The 24,427-nt window shown below is 36.8% G+C and overlaps 1 protein-coding gene across 10 annotated transcripts in view; it reads right to left on the bottom strand.

The window, feature by feature from the left end:
* CADPS2 (calcium dependent secretion activator 2) overlaps positions 1–24,427 on the bottom strand; it is a 326,801-nt gene that overhangs the window by 141,623 nt on the left and 160,751 nt on the right. For all 10 annotated transcript variants that reach the window (XM_064506973.1, XM_064506953.1, XM_064506939.1 and 7 more), the window contains exons 7-8: positions 20,461–20,572; positions 8,683–8,822 (exon numbers count right to left, since the gene is read on the bottom strand). In XM_064506973.1, the coding sequence (XP_064363043.1) occupies positions 8,683–8,822; positions 20,461–20,572 (252 nt within the window). The remainder of the gene's footprint in view (positions 1–8,682; positions 8,823–20,460; positions 20,573–24,427) is intronic.

Below are 24,427 nucleotides of genomic sequence, written 5' to 3'. Positions count from 1 at the left end.
AATCAGTTATGCATATACAACCTCAGTAAAGACAGGGAGATTGAACAGGTGATGCTCAAGTTATGATCCAAAGACAACAGGAAGACAACAGAACTTACATCACTTTGCTCATCACAGAGCTGAAGAAAAATCATCCTAAGATTTTCAGAAGCATCCAGTTTTTCAGTGAAATATAGGAAACAGGAACACCTTATATTAGCAGTTTTAACAATCTTTTTACCTGACAGTAGAATCATGCTTTAAAAATAAATTACATAAAGTTTTTAAATCTGTCCTCAGTTCTTCTACTTCATGTTTTAAAAAGTTATAAGAAAAATTAAAGTGAAAATTTCATTATTCTAAGAAAAAAAGATATTTTGAGTTTTCTGACTATTAACCTTGCTTAACCCATAGATCTTTTTCACATAAAGTCTGTTATGGTTAAGCTAAGTGAGTTTGGATCTAAATTTATATCTCAGCTTTTACAAATATTTCAGATTAATTACTATGGAATGAATGAAGAATGACACCTTAATTAGTAATGCTTCTCTTGGCAATTAGGATTCTCTTGGCTTCTCTTAGCAATTAAAGTGGCAGTGGCATATCATTAAGGTCTTCAAGATTCCCCATGCCTCCTCAGTAGCAATTACTGTGGGAAGCATTGAAAATCAGGCTCATACCTATAATCTGTTCTCTAAGGATCTAGTAGCAGGATAAACACTTTTGCTTCTTCCTTCCATAATAATTTCACATTAACCCATTACCATTATCCAATCAATCATTAATGCAATTTTAATGTGTCATTTTTCATGAAGTTCAATTTTCATTTTCAAAAAGTAACTGATTACAGTCAATTGATTCTGCAAAAATGTGTAATATTAAAATCATTTAAATGAAGACAGTTAATGCGTTAGTACTTTTCTTCATGGCAAAATACTACCATTTAGCACAGTAAAAGACTAGCACTTAGCACAATTTAACCTACTATAACAGAGAATACTGCTATGAGACACACTGGAATAATAAGGGCAATGCATCCATACATTGCTAAAAGTGAATTGAAATCAAGCCATTCTAGCATGTTGCTTATAACATAAGCAGGAAATTGTTACCTCAGTATATATGAGGGCATGTTGATTCAATGTAAAATTCAGAATGAGGTTGTCAAAATTCAGCAAGAAATATAAGATAATTATAGCTATATGAATAACATTTTTGACTCTCTGTCCAAACAAAAAATATATGTCATTTCTATTAGACCCCAAATTAGCAGTGCTTGTTAACTACAGGTGAAAATTTGAGCCATATTCTGCTCAAATGTAGTATAGAGTCACTGTTCTGTTTTTCAGATTTAGTGTTAAGCTTTTCAGTTCCGCAAAAACTCCTTGATTCTTTTCTGAAATGTTAGAATATTTCAGCTTTTCAAATATTCTTCTCCTCTGTGTATTTTTTTCTCCCAAATCTTTTTAACAAATACAGTTTCCATATGTTTGTAGTCAACTCAAATCTGCATTTTCTGTTGATAAAATTTTAGAGAAAAAAATTCACAGAGCTGTAGTCATAACAATGTCTGAAAGAAAGACAAGCAGAATAGGTATGTTCTTAGGACTGCATTGCCTGTGGTCACTCCACAGTATCAGTAATAGATTCTGTCCTGAAAATAAAAATGAATTTCTAGCTTTCATGCCTGCAGAATGGCTTAATAATGTGACTATAATGTCATACAATGTCTGTTTGAGTGGCCCAAAATAAATGTTCTGAAAGAATGAATCATGCCATTATTATTAACTGAGTGTTAACTGATTGTTAATGTCTCTTTGGCAGAGAGCTACTCACATTTTTCCACCACTACTCCAGTAGGATGGAGTTGGTGAGGATTTTGAATGACCTTTTCTCAGATGCTGACAGAACGGTCCACTTTTATGTCCTGTGCTGGACCTTGTCCAGCAGAAGACAATGAATTCTGGTCACAGAAGCATAAGCTGGGGCATCATGAGGTGCCAACCAGTCTGTCACTGTCAGCCCAGAAGGCTGTTCACAGGGGCAGCACTTGTGATGAACACCCCACAGTCATAGGCAGAACCACGGTCACGTGCAAGAAGAAACACGATCATAGGTAGAACGACAAATCTCTCATATCTGGGCATATCTAAAGACTATCAGACCAGCAACATGTATCCAGAATTTTCAAATGAGCTACCTTTTCTTGTGGTGAGGTGATAACATGGGAACAAGTAGTAAAGACATGAAATAATAATAAATGAAAGGTAATAGTGGGCTGAAACAAAACATCTTGTCTTTTAAAATACATTCCAGAACTATCAGATTGCGTAATACCTCAGAACCCCAAGTTTGCTCCATTCTTTTCCCCTCCCAAATACTTGTTTGGGTAGATATATTTTAATGTGAAATCACATTAGCTCTGGTGCCATCTGCCATCTCTGGTGCCATTCTGTTTGTGGAAAACAGAAGAGCATGAAGCATTCTATTTTCTAAAATCAATTAGCTTACAAATCTCTAACAACTTCAAAAAACTGCTTCTATTTTTAAACCCCTTTAAGGATCATCTTAAATGTGTACATAATTCAATGTTTGCTTATACTGTTTTCTGTAAGTGTTTGTTGTTGTTGTTGTTGTTGTTGTTTTTCCCCTAGACGTGTTAAACCTGACCTGAATACTGTGGTTATAAGGGACATCAAAAGTTTCTATAGTGTGCCCTTCCTTTTCTGCCCAAAAGCTCAAAACACCCATTTTTTATCCTTCTCACAGGACAAGAAGTCCCAACTCTTTCCTACATCTCCAGTTCAACAGAAAGTTCTTGCTTAGAAGGGAACGTGGCAAACCCAACTGTTATCTTGAGATTGGCAGAGCTCAAATCTACCTATTGTCATCAGTAATTTACATTTTGCAACTTTGCATTTAAAATGATAGAAATAATTTTCTACCCAAAGACTTCTTTTTACTATTCATGACAGCAGTCAAGCATTCAGTTCATATCCTCATTTTTATCAGCTTTCATTAATTCTTTTAACTTCATATAGAAACTTAAAAATTATGCCGTAGGCCAGTGACCACTATGCTCACAAAGAAAGTATATTCAGTAGTAAAAAGAATAATCCCAGAGGCTACCCACAGATTTCACTAACTAGTTTAATTCCTTCAAGCGGATTTTCCATGTGTCAGGAGTTCTTGAAACACTTGGATCTTCTCTGTGCTGGGATTTATATGAGAATCTTAGCAGGAAATAAGTAGGAAAATGATGCTCATATGTTTGTGCTTCAGGGTCTTTGGCCCAAGGGTCTTTGGAGTCAGCAACTATCTCAAAGTTACTGCTGAAAAGAAAGACTATCTCCTCTTCCTGAGTATTAGTAAAAAGCTTCTGTGGTTTCAAAAGAATGAGGTAACTTGATGCAACAGGAAAAGTAATTAAGTTATGGATCAGCAATGCCAGTTCCTTCAAATGGAAGGTCCTCAACACTGACTACACTTCACAAACTATCCAGAAGTCTGAAGCCAAAATGTTTTTCACAGTAATTTCTGGCAGATCCTTCTGCAGGATCATTCATGAAGTAGAAAAATATGCTCCACACACAAATCTGTGGTGCTGGACGTTAGATGAGAGTCTTGGAATGCCTCGATATAAAGAGAAGAGCAGACATTCCTGAATAAGCATGGTGGTATTTCTTGTTATACTCCTAGTATACTCCTGTTGCTGCTGACATTTTGTGCTGAAATAACTTTTTTCTCCTTAACAGTCAGCTGTGTTTGAAGTTCAATCAAACTCTTTTTCCTCAGCTATGCAACACATTTTCCATAAGTGGTGTTGTCAGGTAAGGCACTGGCAGTATGATAGTTTGTTTCAGCATTGCTGAACAACATGCACCTTCAGTGCATGTCTTCATCAATCCTAGCAGATTACGTATTGTCATGGTTTTGGTACTAGGTTGAATATGGGTTGGAACTTCATGCTTTCCAGTCCATTCCTTTTGTCTCTTTGGTGCCAACTGAAACTTAACCGAAACTCTGATACTTCTTTAGGTCTTCCTTTCTAAGATTATACTGAAATCTTCCTTTGCATGTTGTCCCAAAGGTCCTCAGCACATGGCAAGCAAATATGAGCTCACATTGTCCAGTCTGAGATATGAGCAGACTGTGATTCAAAAGTGTTATGACCATAGTGGTGACCCCAAACAATTCTGCAGTACAGGTGCTGGCACCACACTGCCAGGCAGTTTCTGGTCAGAGTGGAGAGCTGGCCAAGTAATTTTGCATGCATCTGCCCTCTAACACTCACACACACTCTCATACTTGTCTCCTTAAAGGTATATGAGCCATGTCATGCAGCACTGATGGCCTTGGTGATTTCAGAGTAGAAGATAATGCTGACAAGTCCCATACTGACCCTCAAATGGCCATATCTTAAATCCTTTGTTAGATTAAAAAAAAAAAAAAAAAAAAAAAGAAGAAGAAAGAAAAAAAGAAAAAAGACTAACTCATTTTTTCTTGAAGAATAAAGTGGCTTTACCAAATAAGTTCCTTTAGATATGTGTATTTATGTTTATCTTCCATATTGCTGACATCCCCATTACCTATAAGGAACTCTTCGGAATCACAAGTAAATGAGAATGAAGTTCTTGGGGAAACTTGGAGACTACTGTAATTAGGAAACATAATCCCATTTTCCAGTAATGGGGAGACAAGAAAAACTTACGTAGAAGTGCACATTATAAACTCATAGTTAGAAGAAACTCATATCTGTCCAACTAATGTACAAATTCAGTACTGAGTTTCATTCAAAATAAAGAGTTTTAAAAAAATTACTCAGGTAGTTCTGCAAAGTTTCTCTCTGACTGGAATTTGTATCTGAAAAACTGTGAATTAGGCAGGAGAAAAAGGATGACCAAAGTCCACCTTTTCTTCTTTCCTAAGCTTTGTTGTCTGAAAAGGAGACCTTCAGTTTAAAATACTAGATAATCTAAACTTTTTCTGAACACAATATATAGAGAGAAAACCCCGGTGTACAATTCATTTTTTCTGTAGCCAATCAACAACTCAGTGCTGGATAAACCACCCTGTCAAGGTATTCCTCCCTACCCACCAGCTCTCAAGAGAACTCAGACTAGTCTGACATAGAATAAATGCCTACATTTTGGGCTGCTAAAGTGAGGCTGTATGGCTAAGTGATCAAAAAGGATTCCAAACTATCTGATTTCTCACATAAAGACTTGTAAAATTTAAACAATCTCAAAAATACCTTCCGTTTGACTTAGTTTATATTTCCTAGTCATTACATCCACAAATTGTGTAAAATAAACATTTTACCAAAGGACAGTGAGAACCTCGCTCTTTGAAGCAACAGCTGAAGTCAGTGCTGCGCTACCCTTTTTTAAAGCTGAAACAAGAAGTGTAATAGCAACAAAGAGAAAGCTAGATGGTGCTAATATACTGACTTCATGGTTTCAAATAAATGTATTGTGCACAAACTTGGCAAGACAAATCAAACATTAGAAGTAGATAAAAAGTTTAAATGTACAGATGCAGACATGCTACAGTTTGATAAATATCTACTTATCTTAAAATTTGATTCATGCAATTATGCTGTTCATAACAAATGAAAAAGATCAATTGGTATCTCTCAGACAGTTTCTCCCCTCCTTTTCTTAAGAAAAAAAATTGTAGTCTTTACTAACGAGAAAGGCATGTTCAGTAACAGCTGAAAAGTAATGTAAAAAGTTATTGTTTGTGTCTAATGGAAAATTATAATAATTGAACGTGTCTACGTATGTATTACCATATCAAAAAAGTATTAGCAAGGATTTTCGAAGATGCTGTATACATACACTTTTCTTCACTTAGAAGCACTGGTTCCAAGAAAACTTTAACTTGACATTTTAGCTTAGCTGAAAGTTGGTTTCTATTTGATCATTTTAGTGTGGGTGAGACACTGAGTATAACAAAATATGTAGAATTGCTCTGAAATACCTATTTCTGCTCAGAGAAAGGTCTGAAGCCTGTTCCAAATACAATATATTCAACACAAAAACCTATGTATGAAAGAGCCCACACGGTGCTTGCTATGAGAAGTGTGATTTTATTCTTAAGATCTAACTTTCTCTGTAAGAGTAACCCAGGCCTGAAATAGATTCATCTCTCTGGTCACCTTGAACACTTCTCTGAAAATAATAATAATGGAAACAGACCTCATCTTCAGATCAGCCTTCAAATTACATGACTTCAAATTACAAAGCTAATTCTATTGCTCCTTCTGCCCTGCTTCGCTGGGTAGCCATGGGTAAGCAGCACCAAAGAGCTAGCAACATCATTGTTCTGACTAACTTCCGTGTCCATGTGGCTCCTCTTAGTTGACTTATAAGCTTACTAGAAACTATGACAACCATTTCTCCAGGTGATAGTCATACACTGCAATCACATTCACAGAGAAGCTAGTGGACACTGGTCCACTAGTGGTCCACTACTGAGAAATTCTCAGCTCTGACCATTGAATTGCATGTGACCTTGGATGATCTCTACTCATTTCTGTGCTTCATTTTACTCATCTGTAAAATAGAGATAATTACACTTGCCTTCCTCCTCTGATGAACTGTGGGTGAAAAGTGTCATAAAAAGGAAAGGGGAAAATTACTTATCCTATAATTCTGCATCTTGGAGGACGTATCCAAGGCATTAGTTTAACGGATCTTCTTTAGCTCTAAAACTGCAGCAGCAGGAGGAGAAATGCGTGATTTCAGTCATACATATATAGGAACCAGGATCTATGTTTAGCTATATTATAAATGCTTTCCTAAGAACATTTGAGTCACTTCCAATTGTGCAAGACAGAGAACATTTGAAAAGGATAGCAAATTTATGGTGATCTTTATATTCTGAAAATTCACCTATAAAATATTAATCAAAGAAAAAAGGTGCAAGGGAAAATTCATTTCACACAGATCCAATACATGCCTTAACTTTAGAGAGTATAAGCTTGAAAAAATCACCAAAATTAAAAAGGTAATTGCTGTAAAAATGAGACAGGGGGAGAAAATCTGGGCATGTACATACTCAAGTGCTTGTAGAATATGTATTCCAAATACATCAGTTTAAGAAATATTTTGAGAGTTCAAAAGCACAACAATTCTATATACAATGAGATAAAAATCTAGAAGATAAACTCCAACAACTAGAAGTCAAATATTAATACATGGATGTCACAGCAGAAAGAAGAACAGAATTTACAAGGATGAATTTTGCCTTTGAAATCTTGAAAAAAGTTCTGGACAAGACCTAGGCTGCAGTGTTTTATTTTGGAAGTCAAAACCTAATAATAATACTTTATAATATTGTCCTGTTTGGGCTGTTTAAGAATTTCATTTTACTTTGCTATTTATTTATTTTTTTAGATATGACCGTTACAGATTGCTAATCTTTTAAAAACAAATTATTTTAAAAGAAAAAACTCAATATTCCTGTTTTATTTCTAAATTGAAAGCAATAGAATGATACCTCTTACTAACCACTAGGCTATGCTAACAGACAACTCAATAAAATTGTAAACTCACAATCAGCTTGGGTCTGTGGGTTCTGCTGACCCTGAAGAATATGAAATATTTAACAGTATAGCCCCTGTATCTGACAAAAAATAAGTCTGTTCTTTTATATATATATATGTATATGTATATTTATCATGATAGAGCATTGGTCTACAAAAAAGTCTTTCTCTGCAATTGCCTGTGTGGTAAAATTTAAATTGAGCTTTGAATATGTTTTCAGATTGTCACCTGAAAGTTGCTACCTAAATCCAACAACAGGTTGCCTTCTTTGGCTGTGAGCTGGATTTGAATCTTATATGTTTGCTTGTTAACTCAGTACTATATCGAAAACGCAAGTTTGTTAGTTCAAAGATTGGACAGAGATAAAAAGCAGGACATATTTCTGAAAAATAAACTGAAGAATTATAACTTAACAGGGATAATCACACTGGCACTACATTAAAAGTATGTTATTAAGGTTGTAAAATATAACTCTCCAACATGACAAAATTCCAGAAGTAAGGATGCTCACATCACTTTATTTTGCCCCCTTTTTGTTTACATTATGACACTGTGCTTAAATATGTGACTACATGTTAAAATAAAATAAAATAAAATAAAATAAAATAAAATAAAAAAAATAAAAAAAAAAACTCCCAGCCCTTTCCAATATTCAGGATAGTAGCACTAAGTTGGTTTCTAGCTCTTCAACAATTTATTTTCTTTAATGGCCTGTTTCACTGCATGCTACGCAAACTCTGACCTATAGACAGAATCAAGTTATTTGCTTTTCTACCTCATTCTACCTCTACCTTGCTGTTAAAATCCTGATCAGTTGTGTCTAAGTTTTCTAAAAACAAAATGAGGCCTGAGATAGGTTCCTCAGAAATTTCAGCCCAACTAATTATAAACTTTTAATATAGGAAATGCTGGTGATCTTTATGCATCTCAGGTTAGCTCATCATCTGTCTTTACACATCACTGAATATCTGAAATGAATGTTATTCCTGACTTTTGAAAACTTCATATAAAACAAGGATATAACGCAATAAGCCATTACTGTTGTACACTTTTATAATATTTTTCAAACATTGGGTTTTAGCTACATGTCGTTAAAGGTAGGCACAGCTAGACAAAATAATAAAATATAGACATTCATAAAATGGATACTTACCCACAGTGCTTCATGTGTGGTGGCTTATCCATTCTCACTGCTAGTTTAATTTTCAAGTCACTGTCCTGGCTGTTTTTGGGGACTATCATTTTATGCAGATCAGGAGACTTTGAGCTATTGGATGTTGGATATAACACTACCTGAAAGTTGCAAAATAAAAACTTTACTGAACTGATACAGACAAATCTTGTAGTCTTTAATGGCACAGTCTAACCAGTTGAGATTTTTGTTGCATCTCCTCCAATCTGAGAGAAGGCTGAAAAGTTTTCTCCAGTCTAAAACAACAGCTGACTCAATCTTATCAAAATACAGAAGATTTCAAAATGAACTTTTCTTACAAATGGGTACTTTCATATTATGAGTTAATAAAATTTCTCCTCTATTAGTTTGTTCTGAATTTATACTCAGAGGCACACTTGACACTTGAAAATGGTCATGTAGAATTAAACAAGAGCCTAAATTTTTACAATACTCCTGGAAACTTGCCCACTGAAACAATGCGCCATAGTACTACGTAACACATGGCCACTCCAGCACTGACATTATCTGAGTGAATAAAACCAAAATATCCTCTTTCTTAATAAGACCGTAATTCAATCTATAGTATTGATAAAAGCCAATTATAGTGAAAGTCACAGAAATCAACAAATCCAAAGCATCTCTGCTGTAAATGGAGTATAATAAAAGTAAGATACTATGTTCAGTTCACATGCTATACATAAAACAATCATGTTGTTACATCTACAGTGACAGTGACAGACATAGAAATGGGAAAAAATATTGAATTTAAAATATTTAATATTTAAAACATTTCAATAAATTAGATATGTATTAGTCAAATTACTTAAATCATTTAAGAATTATTAGTAACTGTATTCATTAAAATAATACAAATATTACTTTTTAGATTACTATTAATTACAGTTTTTTAAATATTTATTTATCTACCACCCCAAAAGCCTTTTCATTTGTAGCTAGCACAATTAAACATGACTACTTAATAAAATCCTTCCCCTAGTCACAAGTTCAGCTGTTAAATGCTGCTGAAATGTAATTTCCCTTCATTCTTATTATGAACAGTATTCTTGCATCAATTTAGACTCTAAAATAATAAACATGCTACTTTGGAAATTTTTATTGCATTCAGTGAGTTCTGGATTACCATTACCACAAAGTAGTATTTCAAAATAAAAAAACCCACAAAAAATATTCTCTACATCTCTTATTTCTTGTAACCTAAAATTAATCATAAAGTTAACCATTAATTAATTTCATATACATAATACTTGTGTCTTGTGTCCCATTTATAATACATAATATATTCTCCTCTGTGTTATTGGGAAAATTAAATCAAGCACTTGAGTAAGAATCTCCAAGCAAGCATAAATCTGAAGGATATTATTCAGCTAAAAGCAACATTACAATAATGTCATTCAGATCTAATCATGTGAAAGATGACACAAGCTGAACATCTCCAGCTTCTCGCCTCAGTGTTTGGCAGAAACAACATGTGTTGATATCAGGAGCTCTTGTGAGGCAGAGAAATATGATGCATCACCCCTAATCAAGTGTGCAAGTTTATCAACTTCAGCAGCAGAAATAACCTGCCAGAACTACTGAGTAGATTAAGTTCCTTTTAAAGAGAGAGTAGAACGTACAGTAGAACGTCCAGTTTTCATAAGTCAGATGGTTACTTTTTTTTTTAATAAATGATTAGCTAACTTATTCATAACCAAGCTTACTCCTTCCTTCTCAAGAAACAAGCTCATTTTCATTTTGTGTAAAAGCCATCACTTAAAAAAAAATTAAACACTATGAATACAGTAATCCTTGAGTTCTGAAGCATCAAACAGAAAATGAATTTAGTTTATTTATGTTTTTAAATGCAAGAGTATATAAACAGAATTATTAGTCATTTCTTGCATTTAATCACTTGACATTCACATAGGACTATAGGTGATGTTACAATTTTTTTCCTTTTTACAAGCTGCAGTTGCTGTTGTTCTGAAACAACTTATTACTTTTCATGAATCTCAAATGACATCTTACTCCTGACAAGTTTTTGAATTTTTAGAATGCCCATGAAAATATAAACAGACAAGTGTATAATTAATTCATAACTTCATGACAATTCCTTTTCTGAATTTTTAAAGAAGTATTTTAGAGCTTTGTTTTCAAACCTCTCAAAATGAGTAAGTATCTGGCAGAGGTGCTTATTAAATATGCACTGTTGTATTTTCCTTATATTTTGTCATTCCTTCCAACTATGAACAATGAGAACTAAAAAAGCTAGAAACTGCATTTACAAGAACATTATCATCTAACATTTTTATCAGCATACACATACACACACACACAAAGCATTCTACAGGCATTAATTATCCTTACAATATCCTTAACTCTAAGAGCAGGTGGGCAATATGAACCATCATGAACCATTATCATCAGATGGAACAAACCATAAGCTTCACTAAAATCAACAAAGCCAAAACACTGTGCAAACTTGTTTGGAAAAGGAAAAACTGCTGACGTGTATTAGAAGTATTTTTCCCCATCATGATACTCTGTTATGCACTATTATCCCCATTGTTCATGGAGAAACTTCCTAGGCTGTTCTGTCTCAGATTTCCTTTTAAAGCTGTTTAATGGATTTTAATCTTCTAGGTGTAGTTCTGTAATCTACTTTAAAAAATAAAATGGTATCAACTCATGTGTCTTCCCTGGTGGATATAAAACTCAGTTACAGGATATTCTTTTACTATACCTAGTACTTCTAAAAGTTTCATTGAATTCCTGCTACACTATGCAGTACTGAATTAATTTGTTTTTCTTTTATTATTTATTCTTCTTATACTTGCGAGTACCATCACAGCAGATTATTCAGCAGCAACATAGTAAACTACGATCTCCTAGTCTAGAACCGTGTTCAAAATAAGCAACCTTACAGATAATCTTCATTAAAGTTATAATATATTATTCATGACCAGAATAGTACTTGCCAAACATAGCTGCTGTGCATTGTATTGCTTCAGTAGATTTAAAGTAAATTAGCAATACCAGTATACTGTGATTTCAGATAAATCAGTAAATCCACTCATCTCATGATTGATAAAAATACTTATGCAGTTGTATCTAGCATCACATTTCCTCACATCACACTGTAATTGAAAAAGTGACAAGTTCACTTCTTTATGCCTCTCAAGTGGATGTAAAATAAACAAAAAAAATTTGAATATTATAGAACACACAATTGTGCCGACTTCTCAAAATACTCTTTCTTTATTATGAATGACCAATAAAATATTTCTCTTCCGGGCTCAAAGTATGGTGGGCTGAAATATGTGCAGTTAATATCACTAGAAGACTTAACCAACAATCGTTAATGATAATTCAGTTGTGTATTTAAGTCCCCAGCTGGATCACAACACAAAAAGTTTTTTGAGTACACCAGTCAATCCAGCTGAGCAAATTTTAATTATCTTTGACACATCAATCACATCTTTTTCAGAAAATCTGCAAGAATATTTGAGTCTTGCAAAATACCTTGAAAGCTAAAATAGAAAAAAAACAAAAAACAAATCTCTCTGACAATCTTTTCCTTTCTCAGAACAAGTAAACAAGCAGAAGGTTCAGAGCGCTACTGGAAATACCTCCTATCACTATTCTCATGTTTACATAAAGCTCTTAAGCTCACACCCTTCCCAGCCTCAGTTGTCAGGCTGTCAGAAGGAGATGCAGCCTTCCAAAGGGACCAGTCAAGCTAAGAGGAAAGCTAGGAGACAAATGGTAAGCATGCTTGAGAAAAACCAAGAATCCAGAAAATCCCTACATTTTCTCCCTGTGCACACTCACAGCTGAGCTCAGTTTCAGCCAACTAGTGTCCTCGAATCCTGGCTGCTCCCTGTCACTATCCCACCCTTCTCCCAGGAGCCTGATAGTCAAAAGCTGAACCAAAGTGCTGGAGTTCATCCACCCTTTCAGCCAAAGTATCCAAAGTGGGAAAGATCTTTTAAGTCCAGGTGGTATAGGACACATTTTGAGAGCTGAGATCTTGGGCACCAGATTTTGGTAATCTTAATAATTCTGAGCAGAATATGCTGAGTTTTGGCTCACTGTCACAAGCAATAAGAAAGAAGTGAGGAAGAATTTCAGCTGGTCTTTAGTGCCCTCGCTTAGAGAGAGATGATATTTAACATACTATTACAAAAGCAAACCAAGAAAATTATTATCTCACTTACAGTACAGTTCAAACTGACACTCATCTGGAGATTCACTGCCTCCCTCACTGGGCTTTGTTATGGCACTCAATTTCTGTAGTCCTCCAGAGATCATTCCAAGCATTATTTTTCTTCTCAAAAGCTGTTATGCATAAAGCAGCTGTACTATTATCTATAATCCATGAATGGGAAAACAAGGAGCAAAGATTAAGAACAAAGTCATTTGATAATTTTCCATCTCAGTTTTAGATCTCTGATTCCCAGTTTTTCCCAAGCACCTGTAACCTGTTTTAATTTCCAAGTATACAGTGTATAGTGTGCTAGAAGGTCACCCATAAGCTAAGAAATATGCAATGGCCTTTCCAAGAGCTTGACTGAAATGACTTGTTAGGCTTTAAAAAAAAAAAAAAATCCCTAAAGAAGATTCAGAGGTGGAATCTCACTGCTCCACTGCAATGTTCAATTACCTTAATATTGAGACTCCTTATAGGCTTAAAGAGAGTAAAGTTGGAGCCTGCTTATTAATAGTCTCTTCTTCATAACACATCCTGGGCCACCCTCAAAAAGCAGACCAACCCTGACAGAGATGGGGGCAAATAGGGCATGACCATGTCCAGGCCCTGCAGGCCCCCCAGCCCTGCCTGTCCATGCCCAGCCCTGGCCCCATCTCAGTGATGCCGCACCTGTGCTGGCTCCAACCCTGCCCCTGCCTGGCCACGGGCCCCCTGGCCCCAGCCTGGCCCCGTGGCAGTGCCCAAAGTCCCTGGGGCTGGGGCTGCCCCAGGGTCCTGCTCCCTTGGGGTGGGGGCACAAGCCCTGGCGGCCGGCCTGGCTAGCACCAGCCCCCGGCACAGGGAGCCACCGGACCTGCCGTGCCCCGACACATATCCTTGGATAAGGGTCAAAGTTAAGCTCCAGCAGGTAACTGTGACTCTGCATCACCTACAACCTCTGTTTCTTTGCTGCCTGTCCAGCTTCATGCATCTCTGTACTTGGGTCAAATGTCTTCCTGTCCTTTCTTCAAACTACAGAGTCCCCAGGAGGGAAGCCAGGCGCTTTCAAGAGACAGAGGAAGTTCCCATGCCTGATGTGCTGTTCCAAAGCACAAAGGGTGCTAAAAATGATTGCTTTTTATCATTGACAAAACAGCATATTTTCTTTTTATCTTATTCCAGACCTAGAATGAAGAATTTCAGCCTGAACAGCTAAGGTCTGGCTAAGTTACAAGCAACTGAAAAATGAATCTAACATCAGATGGCCTTAATCATAAGCAGCATTGCCAGCTCTGCTTAGAATAAGTAATATACTCAGGCTTATGTAAGAAACGCCAGGATGAACTGGAGAACACAAATTCTCCAACTCCCATGTTCTAGAGGAGACGCTTTTTCTGCCTCAATTTATGAGTATTTAAAACTATGAAAACCAGTGAGTGCCCTACATGTAAGACCATATGCTGCCTCAATTGTATTTTCTGGGAGCCTTCATCATGCAACAGGGCTAGCAATTCCTTCTATGGAAGGCTTCTCCTTTCATGTTTAAAAATGTAGTGGTTCAAAAAGATAAACAATGCCAGCGCAATTAGAGACGACAGGCAAATTTTATGTTATGAAATAAACACCCATTATTACTTGGCACAACTCACTGTCAAATGGAGCAATTCTGACACGTGCTGCTAGTCATTGCCTGAGTGAAGATCACAGGGAAATTTCCTAGTCAAATACATTCTGTTTAACTTATTTTAAAATAGTATTACAGACTAAAAATTAGTGAAGCTGATTTGGGGTAGGAAGTAGATGCCTGATGACAATTTAGAAAGCCTTTACTGACTGAGTAATTCTGGCCACACTCTCACTTAGGGGACACTTATCTGTTTTTGATCTACTAGCTACTGACCCTTCTTTCAAGATACCCTCTCTCATAATTTAGAAGTTTGAAGCTGTTTGGAGTTAAGTCAGCTCCTTCCCCAAATACAGGCTAATGTAAGAAAGACCTAAATTGCTATCAGTGTGAAAAGAACTGAAGTTCCCTCAAATATCTCAATAGCAGGTTACCAAGCATACCTCTGCATTTGACTCCTTTAGTCTTCTAAGCCTTGACTCACTGTCCCCAGAACAATGAAAACAAGCTAACGCAAAGCAGTAAGACTGAAGGCAAAAGTTGAAAAAAAGAAAAAAAAAAGTAGCTCCCCTGGAAAGTTAATAAGAGCTTGTTCATCAAGGGAGCATGTGGGGATTCCACCCAACCTCTGTGGTCCACCTATTGAGCCATCTCTTGCTTTCCAGTTTGGATTGTATTATAGCTGAAACACTGAGACAATGCTTTCAGTAAATGGTAGTTAAAAATTCCAAAAGCTAACAAAAAACTGAAATGGCATATACTAAATACTGCTAAAATACTGCTTTTGAGAAAGAACTGGGCAAACTTTGCAATTTATGCAATCAATGGGCATCTGCTGATGCTGACACCTGAACATTTACCTTAATTGATTTTAGCAGCTGATAAGCATTGTCTAAGTGCTTGCCAAACAGCCTCTTCTCCAAATCTAAGAGAGAGCATGCCTGAGTGAAAAATACGTTAAAAATTTCCGAAGAAAAGCACTCTCAGTGGAACTACTGAGAAAACCCCTCTTAGCGTGGAAACAATAACACTAAGCCAGACATAATATGCTGCTGACAGGCAGGCTACTCAGGGGATACGAGAGAGACAGAGAGAGGAGGAAAAGAAAAAAAACAATCCGTTATCATTTTCCAAACTTGAAAAAGATAGAAAAACCCAGACCTGCAAAACCTCAATCATTGCAAAATGTGATCGAGAAACACATTCCCCCTGATGGCAGGCTTTAAATTAACATATTCACAGTATGAAATTGTCTCCTCTCAGAGGCTCCTCGAACACAGAACAGAATATAAGCGATATGCCTGGTGCTGTCAGCATTCAGAAACTAGACAGACATGCAAGTGTGGGTATCTAGACAGTAAGCTATTTTATAATGTCTTTAAATCAAATCCAGAATAACAGTACCAACGGGGGAAAAAAAAAAAGAACACACAACCAGAAAGCTAATTATTGCTGGCTGCAGCTGAATGTGACAAGCAGGCTGGAAGACAACAGTTTTCTTTTAATTGAATAATCAGTGCAAGAAGACTGAATTATTCTTATATTCAAAAAGTATCAGTAATCAAACACCACCTGCTGTTCTCACATTGTATTCACATGTGTTAAGCAAGCACAATGGTTGTCACTTTGAATTACTAGGTTTGAACATCTTCATACACAAAGTACTGAACAGGGAAAAGTGGTGTCAGGAAGGAGACAGGATCTCTGACAGGATGGAGAGAGAGGATCAGCACTCCCACCAGAGTCAGAATTTCAGAAACCACCAGGTTCATTTTCAGAAGTATTCACTCCAAACTCTGAATGCATATTCTCATACGTCCTCAGCTGCTGCACACACAAATGCTAACATTTCTATAAATTCTGCCTTTTGTATGTAGGTACATAATCACTGAAGTGGTCTGAGCAGTGTCAGTCACATAAGAATTGTGACATGCAATTCAAAAATATTTAATTAAACTAAGTTCTGAGCATTTTCTCATTAGAACAAACTTAGCTTCACAGCTGTACTCTGCTTCAATTTCTAGCACTTAAATTCAGTGAGTCACTGTATGCTGAGGTCTGTACAAAGACAGCCCATCACCAAAAAAGCTCCCATTCTGCACAACTCCAACCCAAATAATACCCTTTTCCTTCCTGCAGAGCACACTTGTCTGTTTTTTGTTTCAGTAGAAAACTGAGTTTATTTAAAAATCCTCCAGGTTGTGTAGAACAGAGAACAAAGGTTAGGTTAGGGGTTTGCTTTTTGTTTAAAGACCCTCAAAGAGATCAACAGGGAGCAAGAAGAATATCCCTTGTCAGTAAGCAAACTCTTATCTTTGCATTCACAGCTGGACCTTTTTTTTTTGTTGTTTTTTTTTTTGTTTGAGGAAGAGAGCAGTGTCAGAGAAGTGACATAATAAGAAGTACCTCCTGTCACAAGGGCATCTCAAACGCCTTGAAAGGAGAAGGTGTTAAATACAGATAATATCCCTTCTATCCCTTAGTGCTCGCCTGGTGAGTTCTGCAGACCTCTATACTCTGATTTCCAGTGGGAAGCAAAGAGTTATAAGGACTCCTCACTTTGCTAAAAGCATGAGCCTGATTCCTTTCCACTCCTACATGAGCTATCTACCTCTGTCGATCAGCTGTGTCTCCTTTTGTAACGGAGCAGCTGCAGTGCTGTCACACTGATATCGGGGCCTACATCTTAAGTTAATGAGTGTGAGAGACTGCCATAAACTTTAACAGAACATGAAAATGCCTTCTCCTCTGCAGTTCTGGGAAAATTCATTGCTGGCTCCACATCTCACACCTATCTATTTACATATAAAAGCTGATCCCTTGGTGCTGGAACAAACCCTTTGTATGTGATGCAAGTTCAAAATTCAAATCCTGTAGCTTGATGCCTTCTTCTGTTTCTAATTATAGATTAAACAGGACAAAACCTTCAAAGATAACCACAAGATATGGGGAATACAGACTTCAATAACGTTGAAAAGTAGTATTCGGTCAGGATGCATGCTTTGAAGAAAGCACTTGACAGTTGAGCATTAATGTATACAGCAAGCCTAACTCAGAAATGGCAGGTTTGAGTTGATTTTTAAAGTAGAGAAAAAATGCCAATGAAAGTATGTTCAAGGCCTTTTTTGAGTGTGAAAAACCTAGCTAAATCAGCTATAGTCCTGCAAGTCACTGCAGTGTACTGACCAGATACAAAGTTGTCAAACTTCATTAACAAAAATGAAACTTGTCCAGCGGTATCCTGCCTCTTTTCTAAGAGTAGCTAAATTGACATCTCTTAAATCTGAAGCATTTTTAAAGCTCAAATGTATGCCAAAAGGTTACATAATACCTTAAATTTATAGTGTAAGGATTCTGCCATATATTCTCTCAGCATTTCCCTGAGGCTGTGACAGTCACTGTGGTTCAGTTAGTCACTCAAGTTAGTTAAACCAGAGACATAAGCTGGAAGATTCCCCCTTCTCTTTATTTGCTCAAATAAAAGCTAGATGCCTCACTGAGATATCTATCTCCATCAACATTGGAAGGTGTACATCAACAACACCTAGATATTTTCAGACCTCAGAGGCACAGGAGGTCAGACTAAATGATCTAATAGGTCAAAAATAAATGCTGTCAACATGCCATTTTTCACCTTATTTTCCACTACTTAGGACCCCACACGGCAAGTACAGTCATTGTGGTAGATGCATCTTTTAGAGACTGACAGAGTCATCTGGAGTACCTTGGCAAAGCTGTATGTACATCTCTATATACCACGATGTATGTGAATAAAAGGGTACAGGTATCTGGAAGGAGAAAGTACACCCATTCATAACTTAGTTTTGTAGACTGCGTAAGTGAAAGTACATAGTATCTTTATGCTACGGAGAACAGAGGGCAGTATGGTGGCATACCCAACAGTGTCTCCAGATCTGGTTGAGGGCATGTTCAGTAAATCTGGAATATATTATAAAATTTAAAACCAGTATCTAAACATCCCTTCGGTACTTATGTTTTCTATGCTAAGTCTCAGCACAAACTTTAATGCAGGGGAATAAAAGGTGACGGCCTCTGTGACAAAGGGGAAAAAAAAAAAAGAGAGACTCTGCCAAAGAACAATGGGAGAGTTAAGAATCAGCAACAGAAAATGAATATTGCTCTTCTTTTCTCCCTCACCTTCTAATATGTCTTGCTTTGACTCCAGGGAGGCTGGGTAAAACTCCAACAACAGGATGGAGAGATTAGCTCTAGCCCCTCTCAGTTACCCATTTTTGCTTTCTTTCTCCCCCCTCTATCCCATCTCCCCCACCCCCACCCCCCAACAAAGGACAGTTATTACCTTCTTTAAAAATATTTGAAAAGCTGACAAATACAGATGTGTCAGAAAAAGACCTGGACTGGGGAAGGAAAAGTGTCGGGGAAAAACACAAAACAAACCATCCAGGACCACAGAATACAGTTAAGGTGAAAGCTAAGTTTAATATTTTACTTTCAAAATGTTTCATTTCTTTAAAAATCATTTAAAACCTTTCTCACCTTTTGTCCTAGAAACTCAGATAAGCTGCAGTGTAATAAAGCAGACCAAAGCCTGTACTTAAACTTTGATAGTTTAATGTTACAGAGGAACAGGATTGTGTTAATACATGTGATTCTTCTTAGCCCTTTTGTTCTGTTAATGTTACTTTTCTTCTCTGACCCCTTGGCAATGATTAAGCTGGCTACAGCTTACAGTGCCCATATTTTCCTTTCTTCACTGCCCTGCACCTGTGTGTCCACTCTCCTCTTTCTTCTTCGAAAGAATTGAGTAAACAGGGACACAGACGAAACTTCTTAACCTCTCTGTATTTAATACAACCACGCTATTAAGTCCACTTTTTCAGTATTCTTCCCCAAAATCTTTTCATTGTTCTGAACCCAGATATTACTGAATCCAGCCTATTCAGCTGTACGACAGAGGTGCACCTGTAGCTCCTCGGCCACATCTTCCATGGCTCCTGCCTGGCTCCTTCAAATGTCTCCCTATTTCTGTGAAGTCTTCCCCATGCAGATACCAGCTCTGTCTTGGAGTCCAAGACCAAGTGACCTTTGAAGCCTCTCAGAAGGACATCAGGGGAGGCAAGAAAATGTATAATTCAGGGTACAGTCCTGACTTTAAAAAAAGTGACCTAATATGTGGGAGAACCTATCGTTGCATAGCTGCCTGCAGCTGGAGGACACAAAGGGAGGAAGAGCCCTTTCTTCTTATGAGTAAGTTCTTATCAACAAGCTGTCCTCACTTGAATGAGAAATAGCTATGAATATAGAATTGAATGTTAAAATCTGAGCTATGCTCCATACTTAACATTTTGAAAGGGAGAATTTCAAAAGGAGAGGAAGGGGGAGACTTGCAGATCCTCTCTGCCTTGTTCACTCTGTCCTCTCTTTTTGTATAAGGGACATTGTTCTCTAAGCCCAGATTTTGACCTAAGAAGGATAAATGATCCTGTCAAGATATGGAGAACACGAAAAGGGAAGGGAAGCTCATGCAATAGGAGAGTGAGAAGTCTCACTTCTTGGATCTTAGTCCACAAATTCTCTCCATCATTTCTTCCTGCCTCTCCCCACCCTTCCACTGGTCTTGTCCTTCCTTCCCTTCCTCATATCATTCACTATATTTATTACACTGCAGGTCTCACTCTCTCCCCCTTCACTCCTGATTTGAACAACAGAAAGTGCCAGAAGGTCACCTAGGAATTAAAAGAAGTTTTAAACAAGGCAAGCAAAGACATCATGAATCCATGACACAAATTTCTGAAAGGTAATGCAAGTCAGCATATCAAGTTTTGAACATTGAGAATGATCATTCTTAAAAGAAAAAGCAATGTTTTATACAGCTGCAGTAGAGCTAGTGCTGTAGTAGATACCTTATACCATTTCACAGCATGTTTTATCAGTATTCTCATTTTCTACACATAATACTCACTCTTCCTAGTTCTTTATCTTCAAGTGCCAGAACCCCAGTGCTTTCTGTAAAAAGTTTTACTTTGACAACAGGCCGAGGGTGAGTAGTAGTGAAATCCCCTTGAGTTCCCCATCTGCAATAAATAAAAGAAGAAAATTTAACTGGGGCAGAGGGAAAGTTTTGGAATGATAGGACTGTAATCTTTTGCAAAGTATACATATTATTTCATTCCTAGAACTTAACTTCCAAATTATTTTTTTTGGGGGGGAGGGGGCTGTCTTATCATCAAAAAATGGTCATACGCTTGTTAATGGCAAAAATCAAAGAACTGAAATTATATCCTCATGGGGGAAAACAGAACTAAGCAAGAAAGAAAAAAAAAAAAAAAAAAAAAAAAAAAGCAAAAGACCTTTTTTCTTTTAAATATACTATTATTTTTAGTATCTTGTGTATATAAATGAAATTCATCCATCAACCTGTAAGGATCAGGCTTCAATTGTAAAAAGACCTACATTTCTGTTTAATTTTGGGCAAACAGACTACACAAAAAGTAAGAGAAGGGAACAGAGAAAAAACTCTGTTCCCTTATGTTCCATGAAATGTCACAACTTAGTATAAGAATATAGAAAAAATGTAAACAGAAATGCCAAAATTGGAAAAAAGTGTTATTTATCAGAGTGACTACAGCAGTGCAACATAGTTACTGCCACAAAGCTTCATGTTCTTGGAGAAGCTAAATTAGGCAGACAAACTTCTAGTTGGAAATCTCTTGCCTCAGGTAGACTGCTTGGCTTATCAGCCTTTTCCTTCAGTCTGTGTGCCAGTGAAACAAAAAAGGAAAGGTATGTCAACCAGATTGCAACTTCTTCTGAGGGAAAACTCCATTTTCCTAACTATTTGTATAGTACTCATTGCACTAATGCTACTAGGCACAAAAAAATGCAAATAATAAGTGCAGCTCCACTACTTAAGATATTGCGATCTTAAGAACCCACAGAAATAAAGAAAACAGATGGTTATAACAGTATATCTTATAAGAGGATGTATCATATAAGTTAATATCTTAGAGGGTCTCATTCACAAAAAGCAGTATTTTTATTTTACTTTCAAGAATGATTTGCCTGGACTCTCTACTCTTGAAAGATGAACATATAGCAGTAATCCTCCAGGAAAGAGATCTAATGGGGAAGAGAAAAATCCTTCAGCTAACCTGAGCTGCAGACTTCAAGTCAAAATCTACAGACTAACATGCAGCAGATATCATAAAGTCTCAAGAAAATCATGGTTCTGCATAAACCAGTCCTGCATACAGTGAGATTCACTGAAAATTAACTGAATCTTCAGTTATATTGTCCTCTTCACTTTGTCTAGATTAGAGAGATGCTCTCTGTGTCTGTAGTAGACATAGTCTTAGCTTCAGTCAACTTCTAACTGGAACTGGCAATCTGACAAGAAATTATCTTTTGTGAGAGACTGAAAACCAGTTTTGTGATACTCTCCTTGCAGGACAAGACAATGCCTAGCACTGCTTCTCTTTCCAGGGGCCAGGTTTTGTCACAACACAGAAGAGTGATTTCAAGAAGAAAGCATTCTCATAAGATGTGACAGAGCCTGATCTTGAGTCTTGAGCTCCATCCTAAATTCTACTATTCAGGAAGAATACTGACTTGTAATCTCAAAAAAATCCAAGCACATTGTTAAGAGCATTCTTGAGACACTGGACACCAGGATACATTTGCCTCTAAGCTCCCAGAAGCCTAGCACTGTGTAACTTGCATACCCTGCAATGGATGGGACAACGCAAATTAAGACCAACTCCAGTTGGAAACAACATGACACAGTCCCACTCATCATCCATAATAATAATAATAATAATAATAATAGTAAATCAGAAGTCACACTGATCAAAAGGAAGAGCGCAGATTCAGCCTTCTTGATGGAAAGAGGCAGGGCTGGACCACCCCAGGCCTTGCAGTATTGTTGGGGTGACACAGCTTCCCCCAGCTGAGCAGCAGGTATGTGCCCTAGCACTTGCTGGATCTAGTCTCCCCAGTACCCAGCTCAAGGATTTCCCCAAAACATGGTGCAGTTCCCTCTCAGGCCACATATGTGCCCAGGCTCCCTTCCTGCAGGCACCAGACTCAGTGGGGAAGGGCTGGTGCACACAGGAGGCTTGCCCAGGAAGTTTGGCAGAACTTGCTACTTCTCTAAATTAGATGCATGGTGAGAGACCTTCATGGATGAGGCTAACACTGGACCATCCATCCCTTGTTGGCACTAATGTAGTACTGGAAATCATCTTTAACATCAGATCTGATCGTTATCCTTGGCTGACATGTTTCTCCCACTTCTTTTTCTATCTGCAGTAGCAAGTGAAAATCCTAGGCTGAAAAGCAATGGTCTGAATCGAATCCTAAAGCTTAACGTTCCTGGTGGAAACATTGATCTTCATGCTCCCTGCTGATCAGGACTCAGTGAAGTCTGACAGCCTCTTTTGCCTCTTTGGAAGTCACTGGAGTTTAACAGCATTCTTCCTGAAAGAGCATTTGAGGTATCCTGTTCTATCGGAAAAGGCAAATCAGATGTCGTAGTCTTTAGAATTACAGCTTACTTCCAGGCATCTGATACAACTATCAGTTGCCAGTATCACAGGAAACTATAAAAGGCTCATAGCTTATTTTCCTTAGGATTCCTTGTGGATTACTAGAAGTCAAGCCCAATCGAGTTCTACTCTTTGCAGCATTGTGTTGTTGCAGAGCTATCCTTCTTCATACCCTTTGAAAACAGAAGTTGGGAGAAAACAGACAAAAAAGGAGGGGTAACTTGCTTGTTTTAGTTTGCTCCACCCAAGAACGAACAACAGTATGAGAGATTCAACAATTCAAAAAGAAGTTAAATGTATCTATATGCTGCATATTTAAAAGTAGATTATTACATTATTATGCATGTTATTAATTTATTAGTCATTAACTGAGGCTGAAGTCAGAAAATACAGCATAATACAAAACTCCCAGCTATAGACTAACCCATAAGAACATTGCTGCTAGCAACAGTTGACAATTTGCATTATTATTTTGTCAGTGGAGAATGAAACATAGTAATAATAATGGCTTTACTCTCCAGGTGGTCTGTGTCCTGCAATGTCAGTGCCCACTAATAAACTTTTGTCTTGTGAAAAGCAAAATGCCACACTGAAAGAATTGTACCATGAATATTCAGGATAACAAGTACTCAGCATTTATTAAGGGTGGTTCAAAATAAGCGATGGACTGAGTAGAGCATACATTCCTCCATAAGCAATCTGATTTTGTAGCAAACTTAACTGTTCTGAAATCAAATAATATTGGTGCTCAAGATCTGACAGCATTCAACTATTGCACAAAAACCCATAAGTTAAATTTACATTTAAAAGAATCTTTCAGATTTAAGAATACTAAATGCAAATCATTAATAAAGCTATAAGATAACTGAATTATCATCACACCCTGTCTCATAATTTGCAGTTGGTTAGTTGAAATTTATTTTTTTTCTTATTTGAAAAAGTTGGCAAGTAAAAAAAAATACTTAATATATTAATTACCTAGATGTCCCACTCACAGGTAATAAGTTCATGACAATTCCTGTTAAGGCTGTTAAAAATAATAAAGTAGATATATCATTGTTAAATCAGTATTATCGAGATGAGCAATGGACTTGGGAGATACTGGATATAGTTAGCTCACTATTATATTAGAAGTAGATTTTCATATGCTGTTGGCATTAAGCTGTTTTATGACACCTGATCATATGGCATTCAAGAAATTAACTATTCATTTATTCTGATTATTTTTTAATAATATTTCATTTTAACTAGGGTCTATTGAAATGGATATCACACTCAGCTTCTATGTCTGAAAGGATAAAAACGGATATCAGATTTTCAGCACACGGACCATCTTTAAATTACTCTATAATATATTTGAAAACAGTAATTTCAGAGAATCTGCTG

The sequence above is a fragment of the Dromaius novaehollandiae genome, chromosome 1, assembly GCF_036370855.1.
Source record: "Dromaius novaehollandiae isolate bDroNov1 chromosome 1, bDroNov1.hap1, whole genome shotgun sequence".
NCBI classification, from domain to species: Eukaryota; Metazoa; Chordata; class Aves; order Casuariiformes; family Dromaiidae; genus Dromaius; species Dromaius novaehollandiae.
Note: the sequence above shows the minus strand (reverse complement) of the source record. Positions and strands in the feature narration are given on the sequence as shown.